Source organism: Lepidochelys kempii, chromosome 2 (assembly GCF_965140265.1).
Source record: "Lepidochelys kempii isolate rLepKem1 chromosome 2, rLepKem1.hap2, whole genome shotgun sequence".
NCBI lineage: Eukaryota > Metazoa > Chordata > Testudines > Cheloniidae > Lepidochelys > Lepidochelys kempii.
Genome location: NC_133257.1, coordinates 82,174,376 through 82,192,508, shown reverse-complemented (window position 1 = coordinate 82,192,508; position 18,133 = coordinate 82,174,376). Strand labels below are relative to the sequence as shown.

The following is an 18,133-nucleotide window of genomic DNA, read 5'->3' as shown; positions in this document are numbered from 1 at the left end:
TTCCAGGGAACATGTGTCCATGCTGATGATGGGTTCTGCTTGATAACAATCCAAAGCAGTGCGGACTGACATATGTTCATTTTCATTATCTGAGTCAGATGCCACTAGCAAAAGGTTGATTTTTCTTTTTTGGTGGTTCGGGTTGTCTAGTTTCAGCATCAGAGTGTTACCATTTTAAGACTTCAGAAAGCATGTTCCGCACCTCATCCCTCTCAGATTTTGGAAGGCACTTCAGATTCTTAAACCTTGGGTCGAGTGCTGTAGCTATCTTTAGAAATCTCACACTTGTACCTTCTTTACATTTTGTCAAATCTGCAAATGAAAGTGTTCTTAAAATGAACAACATGTGCTGGGTCATCATCTGAGACTTCTATAACATGAAATATATGGCAGAATGTAGGTAAAACAGAGCAGGGGACATTGAACTCCTTGGGGGATAGTTGTGTCACAAATTTAATTAACGCATTTTTTTTTTAACAAGCGTCACCAGCATAGAAGCATGTCCTCTGGAATGGTGGCTGAAGCATGAAAGGGCATGCGAATATTTAGCATATCTGGCATGTAAATATCTTGTAATGCCAGCTACAAAAATGCCATGCAAATGCCTGTTCTCACTTTTTGGTGACATTGTAAATAAGAAGAGGGCAGCATTATCTCCTGTAAATGTAAACAAACTTGATTAGCTGAACAAGAAGTGGGACTGAGTGGACTTGTAGGCTCTGAAGATTTACATTGTTTTGTTTTTGAGTGCAGTTATGTTAAAAAAGAATTCTACATTTGTAAGTTGCACGTTCACGATAAAGAGGTTGCACTACAGTGGTTGTATGAGGTGAACTGAAGAATACTATTTTTCGTTTATTATGTTTACAGTGCAGATATTTGTAATAAAAAAAATACACTTTGATTTCAATTACAACACAGAATACAATATATATGAAAATGTAGAAAAACATCCAAAATATTTAATAAATTTCAATTGGTATTCTATTAACAGTGTGATTAAAACGGCAATTAATCACGATTAATTTTTTGAGTTAATCGCATGAGTTAACTGCAATTAATTGACAGCCCTATTCAGAATACATAAGAATCTGATAGAACCACTGTTGATCAAACAGTGTTGGTATTTGGTATAACTACTCACGGGTGGATTTGTTAGCTGAGAAAAGTGTAATAGCAGGAACATGGCAGGAGCTGTGTTTATACTGTATACCTACATTCTCAGGTAACTGTAAACCTTTATCCTGCAGCCTCAAATCTATGAAAGTTTGTGGCTATCCCATATAATTGCTTATCATATCAAGGGTTAGTATGTGTGTGAAAGTATGAGAGGTGTCAGGGGAAGGGAGGTATAATTGAAGCAGCTCTGACAGGTTTGCATATGTAGCTTGTGTCTGATGCCTCCATTCCCACTGGTGAAGTTTCTCTTTGTCCTCCTCTTAGTAGCAGCTAGGCTGGTTCTCCTTGTTTCCAGATGCTTCTTTGCAGTGAAGCTCCTGGAGATTGGTAGAAGCAGCTGGAAATGAAGAGTGGCTAGTACCATGGGGCCAGCCAGCTCTCCATGGACCACAGTTTGAGAACTGTTGTCTTAAACTGACAACATCAAGAGAGTTACAGATGAGGGTGATTTTTAAGACTCGCTCACTCTAGTTGAGACTATACCCTAATATCTCATATATGAAATTCACAATTTTCCCTTTCTAAAAAGTTAATAATCCTCTATAATCCAGTGAGTGCCTTGTTTCTAGGAAATAATACTCAAACTGGATTATATCTGATCTTTTTTCAGAGCAGTGAGAAATTTGGCTATAGGAAGTCAGAGTGGAAGAGATGAAGTATTTAAAACTAAGATTTTAACAACAAGTCAGAGCCAAGTCTTGACTTCCTTGACTTCATCTGGAAATCAGTGGGACTTTACCTGCGTAAAGACTAAGAGACTAAATCATGATTTCACAATTTAATATTACACCTTTGCATTTAACTGTAATACTGACATTTGTACACACACTGACTGATCCCATGACAGACATGTCATTACATACAGTGGGCCAGATGCTATGCTCAGTTACACTGATGTCAGTGGAGTTAATCATAGATATGCATTGATGTATCCAAGTGTGGAATTTGGTCCAGTCTTGCAAGTGCCCTTTGCATGGAGCTCCCGCTGAAGCGAGTGGGGATTCCACAAGATCAGGGTTAGCAATACAACAGGTGCAGTTAAAGAAAACCAGACATGTCTGAGGGTAAAACAGGTACTACTAGCATGGGTCAAGACTATGCAACTTTCATTTTTCTCTACCCCTCTGTTGTTACAACTTGGGCCACCTAATTTTATAAACTTGCACTTTGGATAAACATCTTAATCTTTGTGTGATTATCTGAATGGGTCTCAGTCTCCAAATCTTTGGAGATTCACCCTCCGCATTTTAAAAATAGGCTTTCCTAAACATGTCTTGGGTGGTGTAAGAAGGTTTGTTTCTTAACGCCTATATCCTGAAGACTTACCTTTATTCTTAATGTTACACAGTGCTCCCTTGTGTAGAATTAAGCACATAGGTAAGTCGTTGCAGGATTGCGGCCTTGCCTGAGAATACCCTGCCAAATAGAAAAGCTTGGTGCCTGTATTGTTCCAAGTTAAGACACTAAATAAAGAATGATAAAGTCATTTTTGTAATTGTTAAAAGTTAATATTGCATTTTGATGGTTGTATGCTAGTGGTTTGTAAAACTCCTAATACTTCCTAAATCAAAGACTATTTCAAAAGAGTAGGCTTTCAAATGAACACTGTTAGGATAAATGAGAGGAACATTCAAGACAATAGTGCATAGATTTACAGTTTGAAGGCTGTTTTCATATACAAAAAAGCTGGAAACAATAAAGAAAACTTTAGATTTTACATAACAGAGGAAAATTTGTAGAAAGGACACCTTATTTATTTCTATTGCCTTGCCTGGCACTTTGGTCATGACATAAGATACTTGAAAAAAATGGAGAAGGACAAAGTTATTTAGCCATCCTTTCTCCTTCACTAACCTGCAAATAGGACATAGAATACGGGGACGTTTTTTATACTTAGTTGTACAACACAGTTTACATCACCTGCCTGTGAACAGCAGTAGGTTCCAGCCACCTTCCAATTTGTACGTGCAGCTTGTGGTCATGTTAGTATGGGACATATCCCCAAATTCTTTTCTCTGCAGGGATACTTAGAACATCAGAACAGCCTTCCCACAATGTGCTCACTGGTGAAGTAATGGGTTAAATCACACATTCCATTAGGACAATATAAAAATTGCTATGTTGTCACCATGGCATTTTTAGTGCACAAACAGCACAATTATGGCCACCCTGTAACAATGAAATAATGTGATGTACCTGCTTATTTTGGGCTTGATTGAGCTTATTAGGCTTAAGTAGAGGGCAATTCAGAATCTCACCACTCTGAGGAGCTCTGGGAGATACTGATGGTTCACAAGCTGAGCCATCCAGATGATGATCCCTGCTCCATCCAGTGCACCTGACCCATTGTGTGTGTGTTTGAGCGGGGGAGACTGTGAGGCTCCTGTTTCTCCTGACCCCCAAAACCAATCTGCACCATCTGGGGGCATATAAAGGGGTAGTGGCCTTATCCCACCCTATATCACACACTTCAGGCTTCTAAGAACATAATGTAAAACAAAAGGTAAGTTGAAGTTCTGTTTTGAAAAGCTACTCACCAGCTTTGCTTCCTGTACATTTTTAGTCATATCTGCTTACTTAAATGCCAAAAAGAATTTACTACTTTTCACTTACATTAGTCCTGCAAACCCAACATAGCTAAGGGAAATAAGCTGCATTTGATTCCTGCAGGCACATCTGCAAAATTATTTACTAATTTAAAATCATTTACACCTGTGTAAACCCATGCACAGCAACAGAGTTGCTCATGTGCCATTGAGCACGTAGTCTGACAAAGGGGCATACACAGGTGTTGCTAAGAGCTTGTTTGGCCTGCAGAATATTTTTTCTAGTATTGATGCATGGAAGGAAATAACCCAGTTTCACTTTCAGAGCTCAGGTGAAGTTTGCAGAACTGGCAGCTAGAAAAAAACTTCATTTTCCCCTGAAGTGCTGAAAATAATCAGACAACGTAGAGCAATAAGATACTTTCCAGACAGAGTAGGGAGATGATAGAGGAGTAGTCTTCAGATGCTGCAATGATGAGTATGGGATAAAGACTTCTATAGGTGAGTCCAAAAGTGTGCTCATGAGCCACGTATTAAAGATCTGGGAGGCTTATTGTCTGCTTTTAATAACCTAGAAAGAGCTTATGTTAAAATTCCTAACAAAGGCAGTTATGTTTTTAAGAAGTAGCTCAGATGACTATTGAGTGTCTTTCACCTTTTGTAAAAAGAAAAGGTGTACTTGTGGCACCTTAGAGACTAACAAATTTATTTGAGCATAAGCTTTCGTGAGCTACAGCTCACTTCATCGGATGCCTGTAGTGGAAAATACACCTTGTGGGTGTCTTTGGAGCCCCTTAATTCTGCTAGATTTACTCACACAAAGCAAAAACCAGACTTGTATTTAAACAGTACCCCAGCCTCCTTCTGGAAGGGATGTATGAATGATTAAGAAAAACCTGATATAAAATTGGAAATTGTTAATGGCCTCTCTGACTGCTTCAAAGACCATAATCACAATAATAAGTATCCCAAAGTGACCTTTCTCGTAGATCAGTTTGAAAAGTCCATGTAATTCTTTGTGACCTTACATTTGAATGAAGTGCTTTCATGTTTTAAAATGCCGTTCCAAGCACCACAGAACTCATGAACAACTTTCCAAACAATGAACTGTCTGCATACATTTGATTTAAGGGGATATTTTGATAAGGGGATTTCAGTGTTAAATTAAAAAAAAAAATTAGGGCTCATAATTAGAGGACCAAATTTTATAATTTATACTTTTACATCCCCATTGGTACAAGTCTTCATATAGTGAAGATATTGACATGGTATAACTGAGGGAGGAGTTTTAATGAGTAAGTTTAAAAAATAAAAATATATATTTTGACTGTCCCTTTAAATGAGCACTGTGAAGGATGTTAAGACAAAATTGTTCTTTACTAACCTTGTGTTTTTAAGTTAAGAGATTGTAAGCGTGATGCAGATGGACAAATACTCTGCGTGTTGTTATTGCATACAATATATTGACATTTATAAGAAATATTCTTCCTGCAGGGTTCAAAGAGCTACTGTTCAACTTGCTGCCTGTACCCATGAGGATTCCCATGCATGTGTGGGGGTTTCCATTTGGATCAGGTTGCAGGACTGTGGTCTATATTTGGGGCACATGCTAGTGTTCAGGGAGGAGCCCATACAATTTTTTAAAAATAAAGTCACTCAGGATTATAACTGAAATTTAAATGTAGTGCTTTTGGGGGAATAGAGCGATGGAAGAAACCTTACCAGCAACTCTATGTTGCATAGACCAGGACAGTATGAAAATAAGTAAATCTCTAGACAAAGAGCCAGGTCCAAATTAATTTGATCAGCATGTAACTTACACCGCTACTTCTTCCTTGTGACATTCTGTACCCCTAAAGCAACCCCCTGGCACCCCCATACTTACCATGGTGATATAATTATGATTTATATGAAGCATTCCTTATGATGTATCATTCTAAAAGTCTTGATCTGTTGAACATTGATATCCTTCATTTACAGGGTGGCTTAGGTGTAAACGAAGCTAGAATTTGGTCTGCTTTTTCAAAGATGCAGTAAGTAATATTTCAGGCCTCCAAGTGACTACATATCTTGAATATCTTTTTGTATAAAGGGACATGACAATATTTGAGGATTAGGGTATTTTTAATGTATCAGCGGTGAGTTTGTAATGGATATAGTTATTTTGTAGTGTGCCTAAGAGTATTTCAGCTCTGTTTGTTTCCTGTTTACTTATGCTTTAGAAAAGATGCAGCTCTTGACAGTCTTCCTGACCCCTCAAATCTTCATTTCCAGCTGTAGGCAAAATGCTGGTAGTGATGATTTGCTGTCACTTTCCCAATCTCCTCCTAATTAGGAGTGCACTTTGTATTATCATCAGATAATACATCAGAATACATAAAGACATCAGAAAGGGGAGCAATTAAGGCTGGAATTTCCTATGGGACTTAGGAACTCACAATTTGGGCACACCTAACACCCCAAGTATCTTTGAAAATCCCACCTAAACCAACAGGCATCTTTTGTGCTCCCACTTATCCACTTGCCATTCCATAATGTAACTGGAATTTCATATGTGAGTAGCTAATGGTGATGATCGTAAGCTTGATCCTGCTTTCATTGAAATCAACAACAAAATTCTTGTCAAAAACAGGGAATAGGCTGGGCCCTGTATGCTGTAATGACTTTCCTGTTAGCCTATATGTCTGAGAATTTTCAGAGGGGAAAAAACATTTATATCAGTAGGTCTTTAAAACTATGATTTCTAGAATTTTGTCAGCCAAATTTTGAGGCGATGTGTAAGGTGGTAAAGGTTTGATTCCCATAGATCTACTTGCATCAACTTTCTGATATGCAAGATAGTTTAAAGGTGGGGTAATTTACACACTGGAGGAGTGTGACAGGTTCCTTGGGCTGCAGCCTGGCACTGGGGGACTACTGAGCCTTCTGTCTTACCAACCTCGGCTCCCTCTCACACTGTGATGCTGTGACAAGCTGCAAACCCCTCCAGGTCCTGCACTGACACAGCCATCCACAGGCAGGAACATACCCAGCTGAGTTACATGAATCCTTTTGCCAACCACTCATGAACCAACACTAGAGAGGCTCCAACCAATTCTACCCAGCCTAGGATCCCAGAGCTGGACCATCTTGCCCTGGTCAGGCTTCTGACCAGTGCAAGTTTATTACCCAGTCTGCCCCTCCCTGAATGTGTAGAGGACATACACCAGTTTTTGTTCTCTGAGGAGATTTTCCAGGCGCTTCAAGCAACACGCTGTTTTAGGTAAAAATATAAAACAGATTTATTAACTACAAAAAGATAGTACGCATACAGATTAAGCACTTAAATCTATTTATAAAGTGGATTACCTAAGAAAAGTAAAAATGCAATCAGAGTTCTATAACCTAGACAGGATTTGAATCAAGCAGTGTCTCATCCTGATAGCCAATACAAGCAGGTCACAGATCTTCCATACACAGACTGGAAATCCCTTCAGCCTGGGACCTGCCCCCCCAGTTCAACACCTGGAAACACATCTGGAGAAAGACTGAATTGGGGGAGGGAGGACAAATGATGATGTCACTTCCCCTTTTATACCTTCTTCCAGTTTGCTGGAAAGATCTTTCGCTGTGACATGAGTCAAATAGCCTCCACTGTATATGTGCTATTTCTGAGAAGTTTCCATTGCATACAGTTCCTGGGGTAATCCTTGTGAGTGTGTGTATTCCCCTTAATGGGCCATCATCAGTTTCTGGCTGCCCCATTGTTATACCTGAAAGACCAGTGGTTGTTTCTAACTTCACAACATATTTTGGTAACACATAGAAAAATTTCATAACTTCACATACAATGATAGCATATACAACTTAACAGGATATTAGTGTTCGACACATCGAAACTTTTAGAATGATACATCATAAGGAATACTTAATATAAATCATAATTATATCACCATGGTAAGTATGGAGGTGCCAGGGTGTTGCTTTGGGGGTACAGAATGTCACAAGGAAGAAGCAGAGGTGTAAGTTACATGCTGATAAATTAATTTGGACCTGGCTCTTTGTGTGGACGTTTACTCATGTTCAAAATTAAGCCGAGTAAGGCAGCAAATGGGGGTAAAATTCTCATTGGAAAAGGTTTTTAGTTGCTTTGTGCAAGTGTCAGGGACTGCACTAGGTGCAAAGGAGTGGAAAATCAAGCCCACTTGGCCTGATTCTCTGTTGCCCTGCACGTTGTGTAGGCATTTGCATCAGTGCAAAGTGACAGCATTTTACACTCATTTTCACTGGTGTATGTTGTCAGACTGTCTGGAGTAACTCATGAGCATGAGTGCCAACCTATAATTAGATTTCACCAACCAAGTAACAAGTGTGAACTCCTAATGCACTGTAATAGCCTTAACATAGAGTCATAGACCGGGCACTCTGGTCTATCTTACCGCCCAAGCAAGCTGGTCTTTGAGATGGATGGCTCCTTTATATCAGAAGTCACAATCATAGTCAGGTTACTCCCAGTCCCAAAGGACCAGTCACTTGCCCCAGGTCAGTTGCACCCAGATCTCTCAAGGACAAGGCTTGTAGTCAATCATGTAATAAACTAAAGATTTATTAACTAGGAAAAGGGGGGGGGGGGAGTTATTTACAAGGTTAAAGCAGGAAACACACACACAAGAGTTGCAGTCTGATTCCAAAAGATAACACAAACTTCTATAAGCAAATTCCATATGTCTTTTAGGGCTAACGCAGGCAAAACCGCCAGAGGTCTTTTGCTTATGCTTAGCGATTCTTGCTCCTTTGGAGTCCAAGCAGCAAAAAGAACCTAGTTTCTCCTTGTCAGGGTTTTTCAATCCCCTTCCCCCTAGAATCCAAGCTGATGGGATGAGTTCATGTATAGGACTCCTTTTCCTGGAAGGGTGCAATTAACACTTTTTTTTTTCTTTTGATATTTCAAAGGTTTTCTCATTGGGAAGAACTTAACATCGTCAGTAGGAAGCCAGCATTTGTATTAGAGAAGGCTTCTCCGCTGTTTGAGTAACACAGAGGTTTAGGGTTAGCGTGACCAGATAGCAAGTGTAAAAAATCGGGAAAGGGGTTGGGGATTAATAGGTGCCTATATAGGAAAAGCCCCCCCCCGCCCCCCAATCGGGACTGTCCCTATAAAATCAGGACATCTGGTCACCCTAAGTGGAAACTCAGTATAACTTTATACCGGGGCTACAGCCGTTGTAAGTGAGATCAATACATGTAGCATCCAACAAGCATTTAGCCAGGTCTAAACATATTCTTATCAATTTAACATCTATTTTAGCAATAACATACAGATGAGCCAGCCTGGTTTCCAGCTATGCATCTGTCAGTGTCCAGTAAGACCTGAGGCCTTGGCATTAGTTGGCACCTCGTCTGCCTACATCACATACATGACTACATGTAGTACAGGGCACAGAGAATCGGGTCTTTTGAGTCTAGGGAGAGTCTGAGTTCCATGTTGGTGTAACTTAATCCTTCCGGGCCACATCATAGACCTCCTTTAGTCTTCTTTTTTTACTTATTTAGATTCACTTTTGGATTTGGTCCCATGAGTGTGGGTACAAATCATTTACCTTTAGAATTTTCTACTGGAAGTCACTGGTTGTCATCTTCCCCAGTGGAGCACTTTAACAGACGCTGAAAGGAGACCTTGGCTTTTGCCTGTCAGATTAGAGTAGTGTGCATCTATTTTAAATGGTCCAGATGTTACTCTTCACATTTTCATTTGATAGTATAATAGTTTGAATTTAAATAGAATCTCATTGTTCCAGTCTTTCATGAGGAAAAAAGTTCTTTCTATGGGGATTGTTGTGAAGGATGAAACAGGAAAGAAAATTCAGGAATTTTTGGATCACATGATGCTGGTGTCAATGGACAATTTTGAGTGATGTGAAGGCTTGTCCTTGAACTCACACAGTTTGAATCTTGTTCTCTGCAACTTAAAGAAGAAAAAACATGTAATGCGTGGGAAGTAGTGGTCTCTGTTCTTGATGGGCTTTTAGCTCTGGTAAAGTATATCAAACTTCACTTTCAGGGTGAAAAGGGAATTAAGTGGTCAGGCAAAATTCTGCCTCTATAGACAATATTTTTATATATTCAGGGACCCCACAAGGCAGAATTCTCTCATTTAGTCAAACAAAAGATCTTCAAGAAAGATGAAGATATAGGTTTCCAAGTGTGGCAAATTACAGTACTGCCTCCCTCCCAGCCACTTCTGTTTTACTAACACCCATTTATTTACACTTTATCCCTTTTCCCCAGTCAGATGTAAGCTGAAATTGGCAAGTACATTGATGTTTGCTAGTGTTGTATCAACCAAAGATTCCCCCCCCCCCAAGTAATGTCTGTTGTGAACCTCTTATTTGTTCCCAAGTTAACTGCTTTTGGTTTAGGTTTAAACTTGTCTTTATTTGTACTCCCTTTTGGGATGGTTAAAATGAAATAGACTTTATAACACAGCAGTATATTAGATGTAAGTGTTTGTGGTGATGTATGCTGTAAACCACTGAAAATAAATTTGTTTTTCAAGGATACAGTCAACTAAAATTCACACTCCACTCTGAAAATGTTTTACCTATTATTTATTTATGGTAACATCTTGGAACCCCAATCATGGGTTAGGGCCCCATTATGCTATGCACTGAACAAACAAATAGCCAAGAAGATAGTCCCCTGCCTCAGACTTATAACCTAGGAGTCAAAAGGATGCAACAATTGGATGAAAAAGATGTTTTGGTCAAAAAATGAACAGTTTAGCAGAAAATCAGAAGTTTTAGCTCACCACATGGCTAAGCAATGACAGAAAAATTAGTCCCTAAAGCAATTGTTACATATCAAAGGCAGACACTAGCTATAGTACTGGAGTGCATAGCGATCATTGTGTTTTGTCTACACAAACACAAGCTCATTACTTCTTGTAAAGTATGTATTCTGAGAATGAAGGCACCATATAAAATTCACTCCTTTCAGAGCCAGAAAAGTTCTTTATTGTTTAGGCCTCAATTTGTGAAACTAAAGTGGACTAATTGAGTTTCACTGTACAGTGTAGGGAAAATATTTATGTTGAGTTTTTCTTCTAATTTGAGACAACAATGATAAGTTTAGAAATAATTTCCTCAGACTGCAAGGAATCAAGATCAGGAAAGAAAATGCTATTGAAAAATTGTTTTACTTTTTCTAGTTAGGCTGGCTGATTTTTTTAAACAAGCTGCTGTTTTGTTTTAAAAGAAAATAAAGGCTGTTACAGACAGAAAATTGGAAGTTTAGAAACAGCAATTAACAGAAAATACCCAAGAGGGAGGAAATCTCCAAATTCTTTTTATAACCCTGGCAAAGGTAATTGAGAGGATAGTCTATTAGCATTAGCATCTCCCATTTTATTTTGTTGAACTTGTACAGCCTATTACACTGGTGTCAGGACCAATATCATTTTCCTTTCAACTTCAGTGCTGAGTGCAGCTAGAAGAGCAATTCATTGCTGTGTGAATGCATTTGGCATGTAGACAACAGGTGGTAAAATCCAGGGATCAGTGTACAAATTCTTTGTCCCTCTGCTATAAGCCTCTCTTTAGTCTTCTTGCTGATGCTTGCTTTCAATAATGAAGCCTGATTGCCAGCACATGGCATATTTTGCCATCAGATTTTTCTTGTTGACATTTTCCTAACTACACTATTGGAGTCTGAACGGCTCTGCAGAATTTCTTGGAGCATGTTGGCAGGACCAGAGTTGTTACTGTAAGTTTTTTATGTATTTTACTTCAAACAGTGCTGCATATTCACACTACATTTGACCTTGTACCTTACAAGCAGGGACATTTGTTACATTAGTAGGTAACTAAGCACAGCTGATAAGGCTTGCTAGCTGCTAAAACCAATTTTTTACTCTTGAGACGGCTGAAACGTTAGAATCTGAGCTAGGATTTATAAGTAACTTTTCTAATGAGCCACCCTACAATAAAGGGTAACAAGTTTGTGGATATATATGGGATATCTAATTGAAAAGATAAGAAATTGGAAAAAAGTGTTAAGTCTCTCTCCCATCCCTTATCCACACACAAATTGTTCTAGCAAAATAATCCATATAATAGGCCTGATTTTACCCTTATGTAGGTATAAATCAGGAGTAACTCTGTTGAAGTCAAGTGTGGGTGAGAGGTAAATAAAGTCCATGCATTACTGAACACAATCCTTTATATGGTGTAATAATGCCTGCAGAATATGCCTTTTGTCCTTTTACCTTTAAACAATTACTCACATACATGGGTATAATTTCATAAAACTGAAAAATGAGTAACAAATCTGTGCTACAATCATGCAGCACTTGTACTTAGACAAGAGAAGAGGGACATTTATAGAATGCAAAACACAGATTATCTTTTGGAAAGAGTATTATTTGATTAATTGCCTACTTGACATCCTTTGTGCAGATAATGTATTTGCAACAAGAGTTCATGCCCTGTACAAAGTTCTTGTTTGTTTGTTTACTATTTCTCATTAAATTGTGAAATCAGTGCTGGCACAGGTAAAGCTCCAGCTTGTGTTTGACTCATTGATATGGTATTATAAATAGGAAACTATGCTTTGTGTGCATAATCCAATTAAGCAATATTTTTGTTGATCAAAAACTTTCCTCCTTATCACAAAGCTCTCCTGCCTGTGGTGAAAGCTCCTATGTCTGGGGGGGAAGTGTTTTGTGACACATTTAAATGGACCTCTTGCCCCATGCACAGTTCTTATAATGCTATAAGCTTTACCAGTGAACAAGTGTCTCTTTCTTTTCTGCCTGTGTTTATTCAGCTTGAGTCTGTGAAGCTGAATACACTGTTAAAGACACAAGTCAGATGATCTAAGCTGGGTGGAGTTATAAAAGATATGCTTCACATTTAAAAAAAAAAAACATCTTAAGATATAGCAGAATTGTTACCTATACACTGAGAGGCTACAATGTCTAGTTTGCCATTTTAATTAAGTAATAAATATAGGCACACTTTCTTTATTTTTAAAAACCTGTTTAAAAGTGATCTGTTGAGTACTAATTAGTAATGTGAAACTCAGTTGTTTTGGGGGGAGGGAGGTGTTGTAAGCTTGTTGAAAAATATTTTATAAAAAACAGTTGTGCAAAAATCATCCTCTTTGAACAGTTAACACATGCTCTTAACTGTGCTCATGTCAATAGTCTATTGACATTCCCTTTTTAAGTTAATCTGACTAATGTAGGGCCTTAAAGTTAAGCAGATGCTTCACTGTTTTTGGATCAAGGCCCAACTCACTAAAGTTTTAATAACATGAGTACCTGAAGTCAAGGGGAATAAAGATACTCACATATTTAAGTCATTGCTGGTTCAGGCCAAAACAACAACTTTTTCAGTAACTTCTGAAATGCTTTAAAACCTTAAGAGTTTGGAGTGGCACCATCTCGCTGCTTTGAGAGCTCAAAAGAGATCATTCTGCTCAGCTTCCAAAAGAAAGAAAGAATGAATCTAACTATTGTAGATATTAATACACACAACACTGAATATGGCCAGTTTCCTTTACTATTACACTGATATTTAACATTAAAGAAAATATATTTTTACTATGGTATTATGAAATTATCAGAATATTGAACAATACCTAGCTCCCATGTAAGTCAATGACAAAAGCTCCCTTTATCTGAAATAAGAGCAGGATTGAGGTTCTTGAGAGAAGTGGTAGAGGAGAGAGAAATCAAGTATCTTGCATCCTCTTCTCCCTAATGTTTTAACATTTAAAACGGATACAAACATTACCATAGCAATTCTTTGGAAATAGTTCATTTGCTTTAGGTGTTTGTCTATCTGATGCTCGCTATTTAAAAGAGGCTTTTCTAGGTCATTCACAAAGGTCTGAGAGAGCACTACCTCAGAATTTGGGGCAGGGTGTGATGTGTATGGAGTAGTTAATGAGGTTATTGTTGTTAGTATTTTGAGGCCTGGTTTTGAAACCCTTTCTCATGCAATAATCTTTACTCAAGCAAGCAGTCCTGTTGCAGGATTAGGCATCTGATATTTAAACACCTCTTTCCCTTACACATACACCCACCAGTATTCCCGCTTTGCAGCGCACACAAGATATTTTTTAGAGCTCTTTTAATTCTTTGCACTCTTTGCTAATCATCTGAGAGTAAAGTTGTTCAATATGTAGCTACTCTGCGTGCAGGAATAGTTGTTTCCACATTTTCCTTTTTTTATAAGTGTGTTTTTATTGTAGCAGTTGCCTGATAATCTGCACAAAAGTTAAGGTTGCACAGCTGTTTCTATATTAATCCCATCTTCAGGTGTTCATAACTTTCTGAAACATCCACCTTTTAGGCTTAGTGGAATTAGAGCAAAATCCTTTCAGTGGTTTTGAGGGAATTATTATTATTATTTTTTTTTTTTACTTTTAAATTTCTAATTGCATCTCTCTCTGTCCTACCTACACACACACACACAAGTCTACAGAAAAATGGCTATTTGAAGTTTGGCATAAACACAGTCTTCGTTGAGGGTTAGCATTTGTTTGTCTTGGGAGGAAAAATAAAAATATAAACATTGGAAAAGTGACTTATGAGTATGCTCAGTAGGCAGCCAAGATTGTAGTAGAACTTTCTGAAGCCCCCATGCCCTTTGACATCATAGGGCAAATTTTCCATGTCACTTGGTCTGATCAGGGGATGGTGCAGGAACAGGGACTGCTTCTCACACTATTTGCAGAAGGGAAGCGTGTAATAGAGTGTTGCCAGCTGTCACATGGTGCACTTACTGCTGCTGGCACCTCCTCTGGTGGTGTCTCTCCCATCAGTCTCTTACCCTACAGACCCTTTTTACTCCAGGAACAGCAGCCTCTGCTTTCTGACCTGGCCCTGCGGCCAGGTCACCATATGACTTCTCCTTCTGGGAAATGTAACAAAGTCTTTCCCAGACAAACCACCACAGGCAGTCCACTGCATGGCCTGTGCCACATCCCCAGTGGCTGGTAGGGGAACCTGGGCCCACCTTCTACTCTGCGTTCCAGCTCAGGGGCCCTCTGGTTAGCAGCCAAGGCCAGCACTGCTATTCCCCTGAGCCTTCTCCTACCTGCCCCCCTCTTTGGGTTTGACAGCCTCCCAGGGAGCAACTGGGGTCTGTGGACAACCCTCTATAGTCCCAAACACACCTCCCTGCAGGGAGTGACTACAACCTACCTTCCTGCAGCCCCCTTCGGCTGCCAGCTCCTGGGCTTTACAATAGGCTTACCTGTTCCTGCCCAGCTAAGCCTGTTCCCTATCAATCCCCTGCTACCTCACTCCACCTCCAGGTGCAGCCTGTGGAGTTAATTAGCCATCTTAACCCTTTCCAGTCTTGTGTGGGGTGTGAGTTGGGGTGATTGGATGTCTACAAGTCTTACAATATTTGGTGTATTTCTTAAAGCCTCAGTTCCAAGAGTCATGTGACTGAGATTCAGTTTTCACTTTTTTAAATACAAAGCAAGTTTCTAGCCTTCATGATTGCAGAAAAAAGCCTGAAAAAACATGAACTACTAAAGACTCAGATACTAAAAGGCAAATAAAGCACCCAAAATTATTTATAAAAACCTTATTTTTACAAATTATTAATTTTGCTTTCTCTTTCTTTTGCCTTTGGACTGCTGAGCCGCTAGATTGCACTCACTTCATATTTTCAAGTTTTCTCCTGCAACAATGAGGGCTAGAAACTTACTTTTGTTGCAGTATTTTGTATGTCCTAATAGGATCAAATTCTGCCATCAGATACTTATGACTAGCCATTGATTTTTCAATCAGTGTTATGGTCAAGTATCTTAGAATTAAGGCCCTAGCCATTCAAGTATTAACTCCATAACTCCAGCTTTTGTAGAATAGTAGGGTTGGAGGAAAGTCAGTTATTTGCTCTAAAGGGTCATGAGGATTTATTATTGATTTCAGACCAGTTTTTCATTTCTTATACACCATTCTTTATAAAACTGTGTACACGCACCCAGAGCATTGAATAGGTGTATTTTAGATATCAAAATAAATATTTATTTTAAAAGGAAGGGCTCAGTCTGGTGAAAACTTAATGCATATTTAGTAATTCAGGAGTAGATGAATGATCTATGAAATAGGTGTTAAAAAGCAAACACTTAGAATGAAAGATTGCTCTGTCAAAGATTCAACAGTCCAGATGAAGGCTGACAGAGCTTCTCCTCCAGTTCTCTAATCCTTCAGGAAAACCAGAGAAGACAAGAAATTACATTTTGAATGTTTTAATAAAGCCAGAAATGCCTTTTTTTTCTCTCCCCTGGAAAAGCTTTCAGGCCTTATTGTTTAAAAAACAAAGACTGAGGGGGAGAGAACTTTCAGAGAAGGTAAAGTAAGGGGTGGGAAATGGAAGGGATTTTTTCTTTTTATTATTTATTTCCAGTATCTCAAAAATTGCTTAGGAAACTTTGCTCAATTGGGCGGAGACCAAGCATGGAAAATTTCAGATGCAAAGGTGAGTGTTTTTAGTAAGTTATGAACACATGAAAATATACGGGAATGGTAATGGAATGTGTTTTTTCAACCTCAAATACAGTGTAGCAGCTGCTATCAGCATGATTGCTCTAGAAAATGCCTCTTATTTGATGCTTGTCAGGGTGTTTGTTTATTATGTAATACAGCAGAAACCTTCTGTACATTTTCTGAATAACTGTTTTTTAAAGAACTGTTTGTGAATTGTTACTGTTTATTTTTAGGAGGAGGGTAGGAGACGGGTCTGGCACAGGGAGCACCAAACTGAAAATGAGAATCATTATGTGAGAAAACAGGAATTTCTGCTGTTTGAGAAACAGACTGCATATTGGAAGATTGTACAACTTGCTCGGTTTAATTTACAAACAAACATCAGGCTGGGTTCACTTTTTTTCACAAGCTTGTGGAAAATAACCAAAGGAATTGGATTCAAAGTAATTCTTCCAAAGCAAGGCAGGGAAGTTAGGGGAACACGTTGTGATGTACTGACTAATGTATGGGGGTACCATTGGTTGCTATGTCTGCTCACACTGCCTTTTAAAACCCAGTCTACAATTGGAAATTGAGCAGTTGCTGAAAGTTATTTTCAGTAAGAGGTCTGAACCGTGCATGAGTGGTTGGGACTGATTGCTTGCCCCACACTTCAGCAATCACCTGCCAGCGCCATAGGTGGGGGGTGGGTCCTGGAGGAGCAGTTCATCCCAAAAGACTGGTTGAGACGCATTCAGAGGGGAGTCTTAGAGTAAAGACATCCTGGTCCCTCTACTTTTTCAACTGGGAAATTTCTCCACCCAGTGGTAAGGGCCTGCCTGCATCCAGTGAATATTTGTGACCTCCTTGCAGTCCCTGTTGAGGGGATCATTACACCTTCCCTTCCCCCCACCCTACTCCACCAAAATTCCCAAAGAGCCCCTCCTGCCTTGGTGCAGGTTCCCTGCCCATCTCCATCTCCAGGGACCCTCCATATCATCTTCCAGGAAGAGCAGTGAGAAAGTGCCCTGTGAAGCACAAACCCAACAAGAGGACAAAGTCAAAGCCCTTCTCTGGCTAGTCAGAGTCCAGGCCAAAAATCAATTTTGACTACTACTACTCTGGTCTCTCCTTGGTAACTCCAGTTTTAGGGGACTCTCCTTGTTTCTTCCTCCACAGAATGGGGTTACTTCAGACTTCTGGTTGTTTTCTGTGGAGAGGGTGGGTTATGTCATAGAAATTTCTATCTTCCCTTCCCACGTTAACCTCACTCCTGTCCTTGGATCAACACAAACAGGGCTGTGTCCTATAGACTGCAACTCCTCTTTGTGGTAAAAGCCATGTCTTCCATCCCCCAAAATCAAAGGAGGCAGGAAGTTTGCTCTTAGTACTTGATAATGCACAAACAGTCAGGAGGACAGACTTGTTCATCCTTAATTGTTGAAGCAGTTTGAAAAATATCAGAAAAATCCATTTCTGCATTGCAAAATAGTTTAGTTTAACTCTGCAGTGAAAAGGAGGCATTGTGTTTGTGATGGAGCCTCTTCCTCAAAGTTTTTAGCTCCTAGTTGATATTTGAAAGAGCCATCATCCAGTAAAGTTAAGTTGAGGGGTGGTAGATGATAGATGAGGACTATATATAGTCCAGATGTTGTCCCCTATGTATGAACAAACCTGTTTTAACAGTAAAGGTGAAAGATTAGCTCCTTATGGTCTTCAGTGTCCTTATAATATTGGGACATAAGCATAAAAGAAAAAATAGGATAAGTGAATATTAATTAAATCTGTCATTAATCAGTTAGAACAGTCTGTGAAAATCAGCTTGCATTTCCAGTAATTCAGATTTATGCAATTCTTTTAAACATCATTGTACTATGACACTAAGGCAACTAATTAAATTTACTATACAAAAATTACTTTGGAAAAATAATATTTTAACAAACAT

General features: G+C 39.0%; 2 protein-coding genes across 3 annotated transcripts in view; one reads left to right on the top strand and one right to left on the bottom strand.

The window, feature by feature from the left end:
- The window catches only part of CABLES1 (Cdk5 and Abl enzyme substrate 1), a 110,392-nt gene that overhangs the window by 11,118 nt on the left and 81,141 nt on the right, over positions 1-18,133 (top strand). The gene's annotated exons all lie outside the window — the stretch shown is intronic.
- The window catches only part of TMEM241 (transmembrane protein 241), a 202,576-nt gene continuing 192,454 nt past the window's right edge, over positions 8,012-18,133 (bottom strand). The window contains 3 exon segments of the mRNA XM_073331400.1: positions 8,012-9,587; positions 9,589-9,644; positions 9,647-9,669. Of these exon segments, the coding sequence (XP_073187501.1) occupies positions 9,528-9,587; positions 9,589-9,644; positions 9,647-9,669 (139 nt within the window). The 3' untranslated portion in view covers positions 8,012-9,527.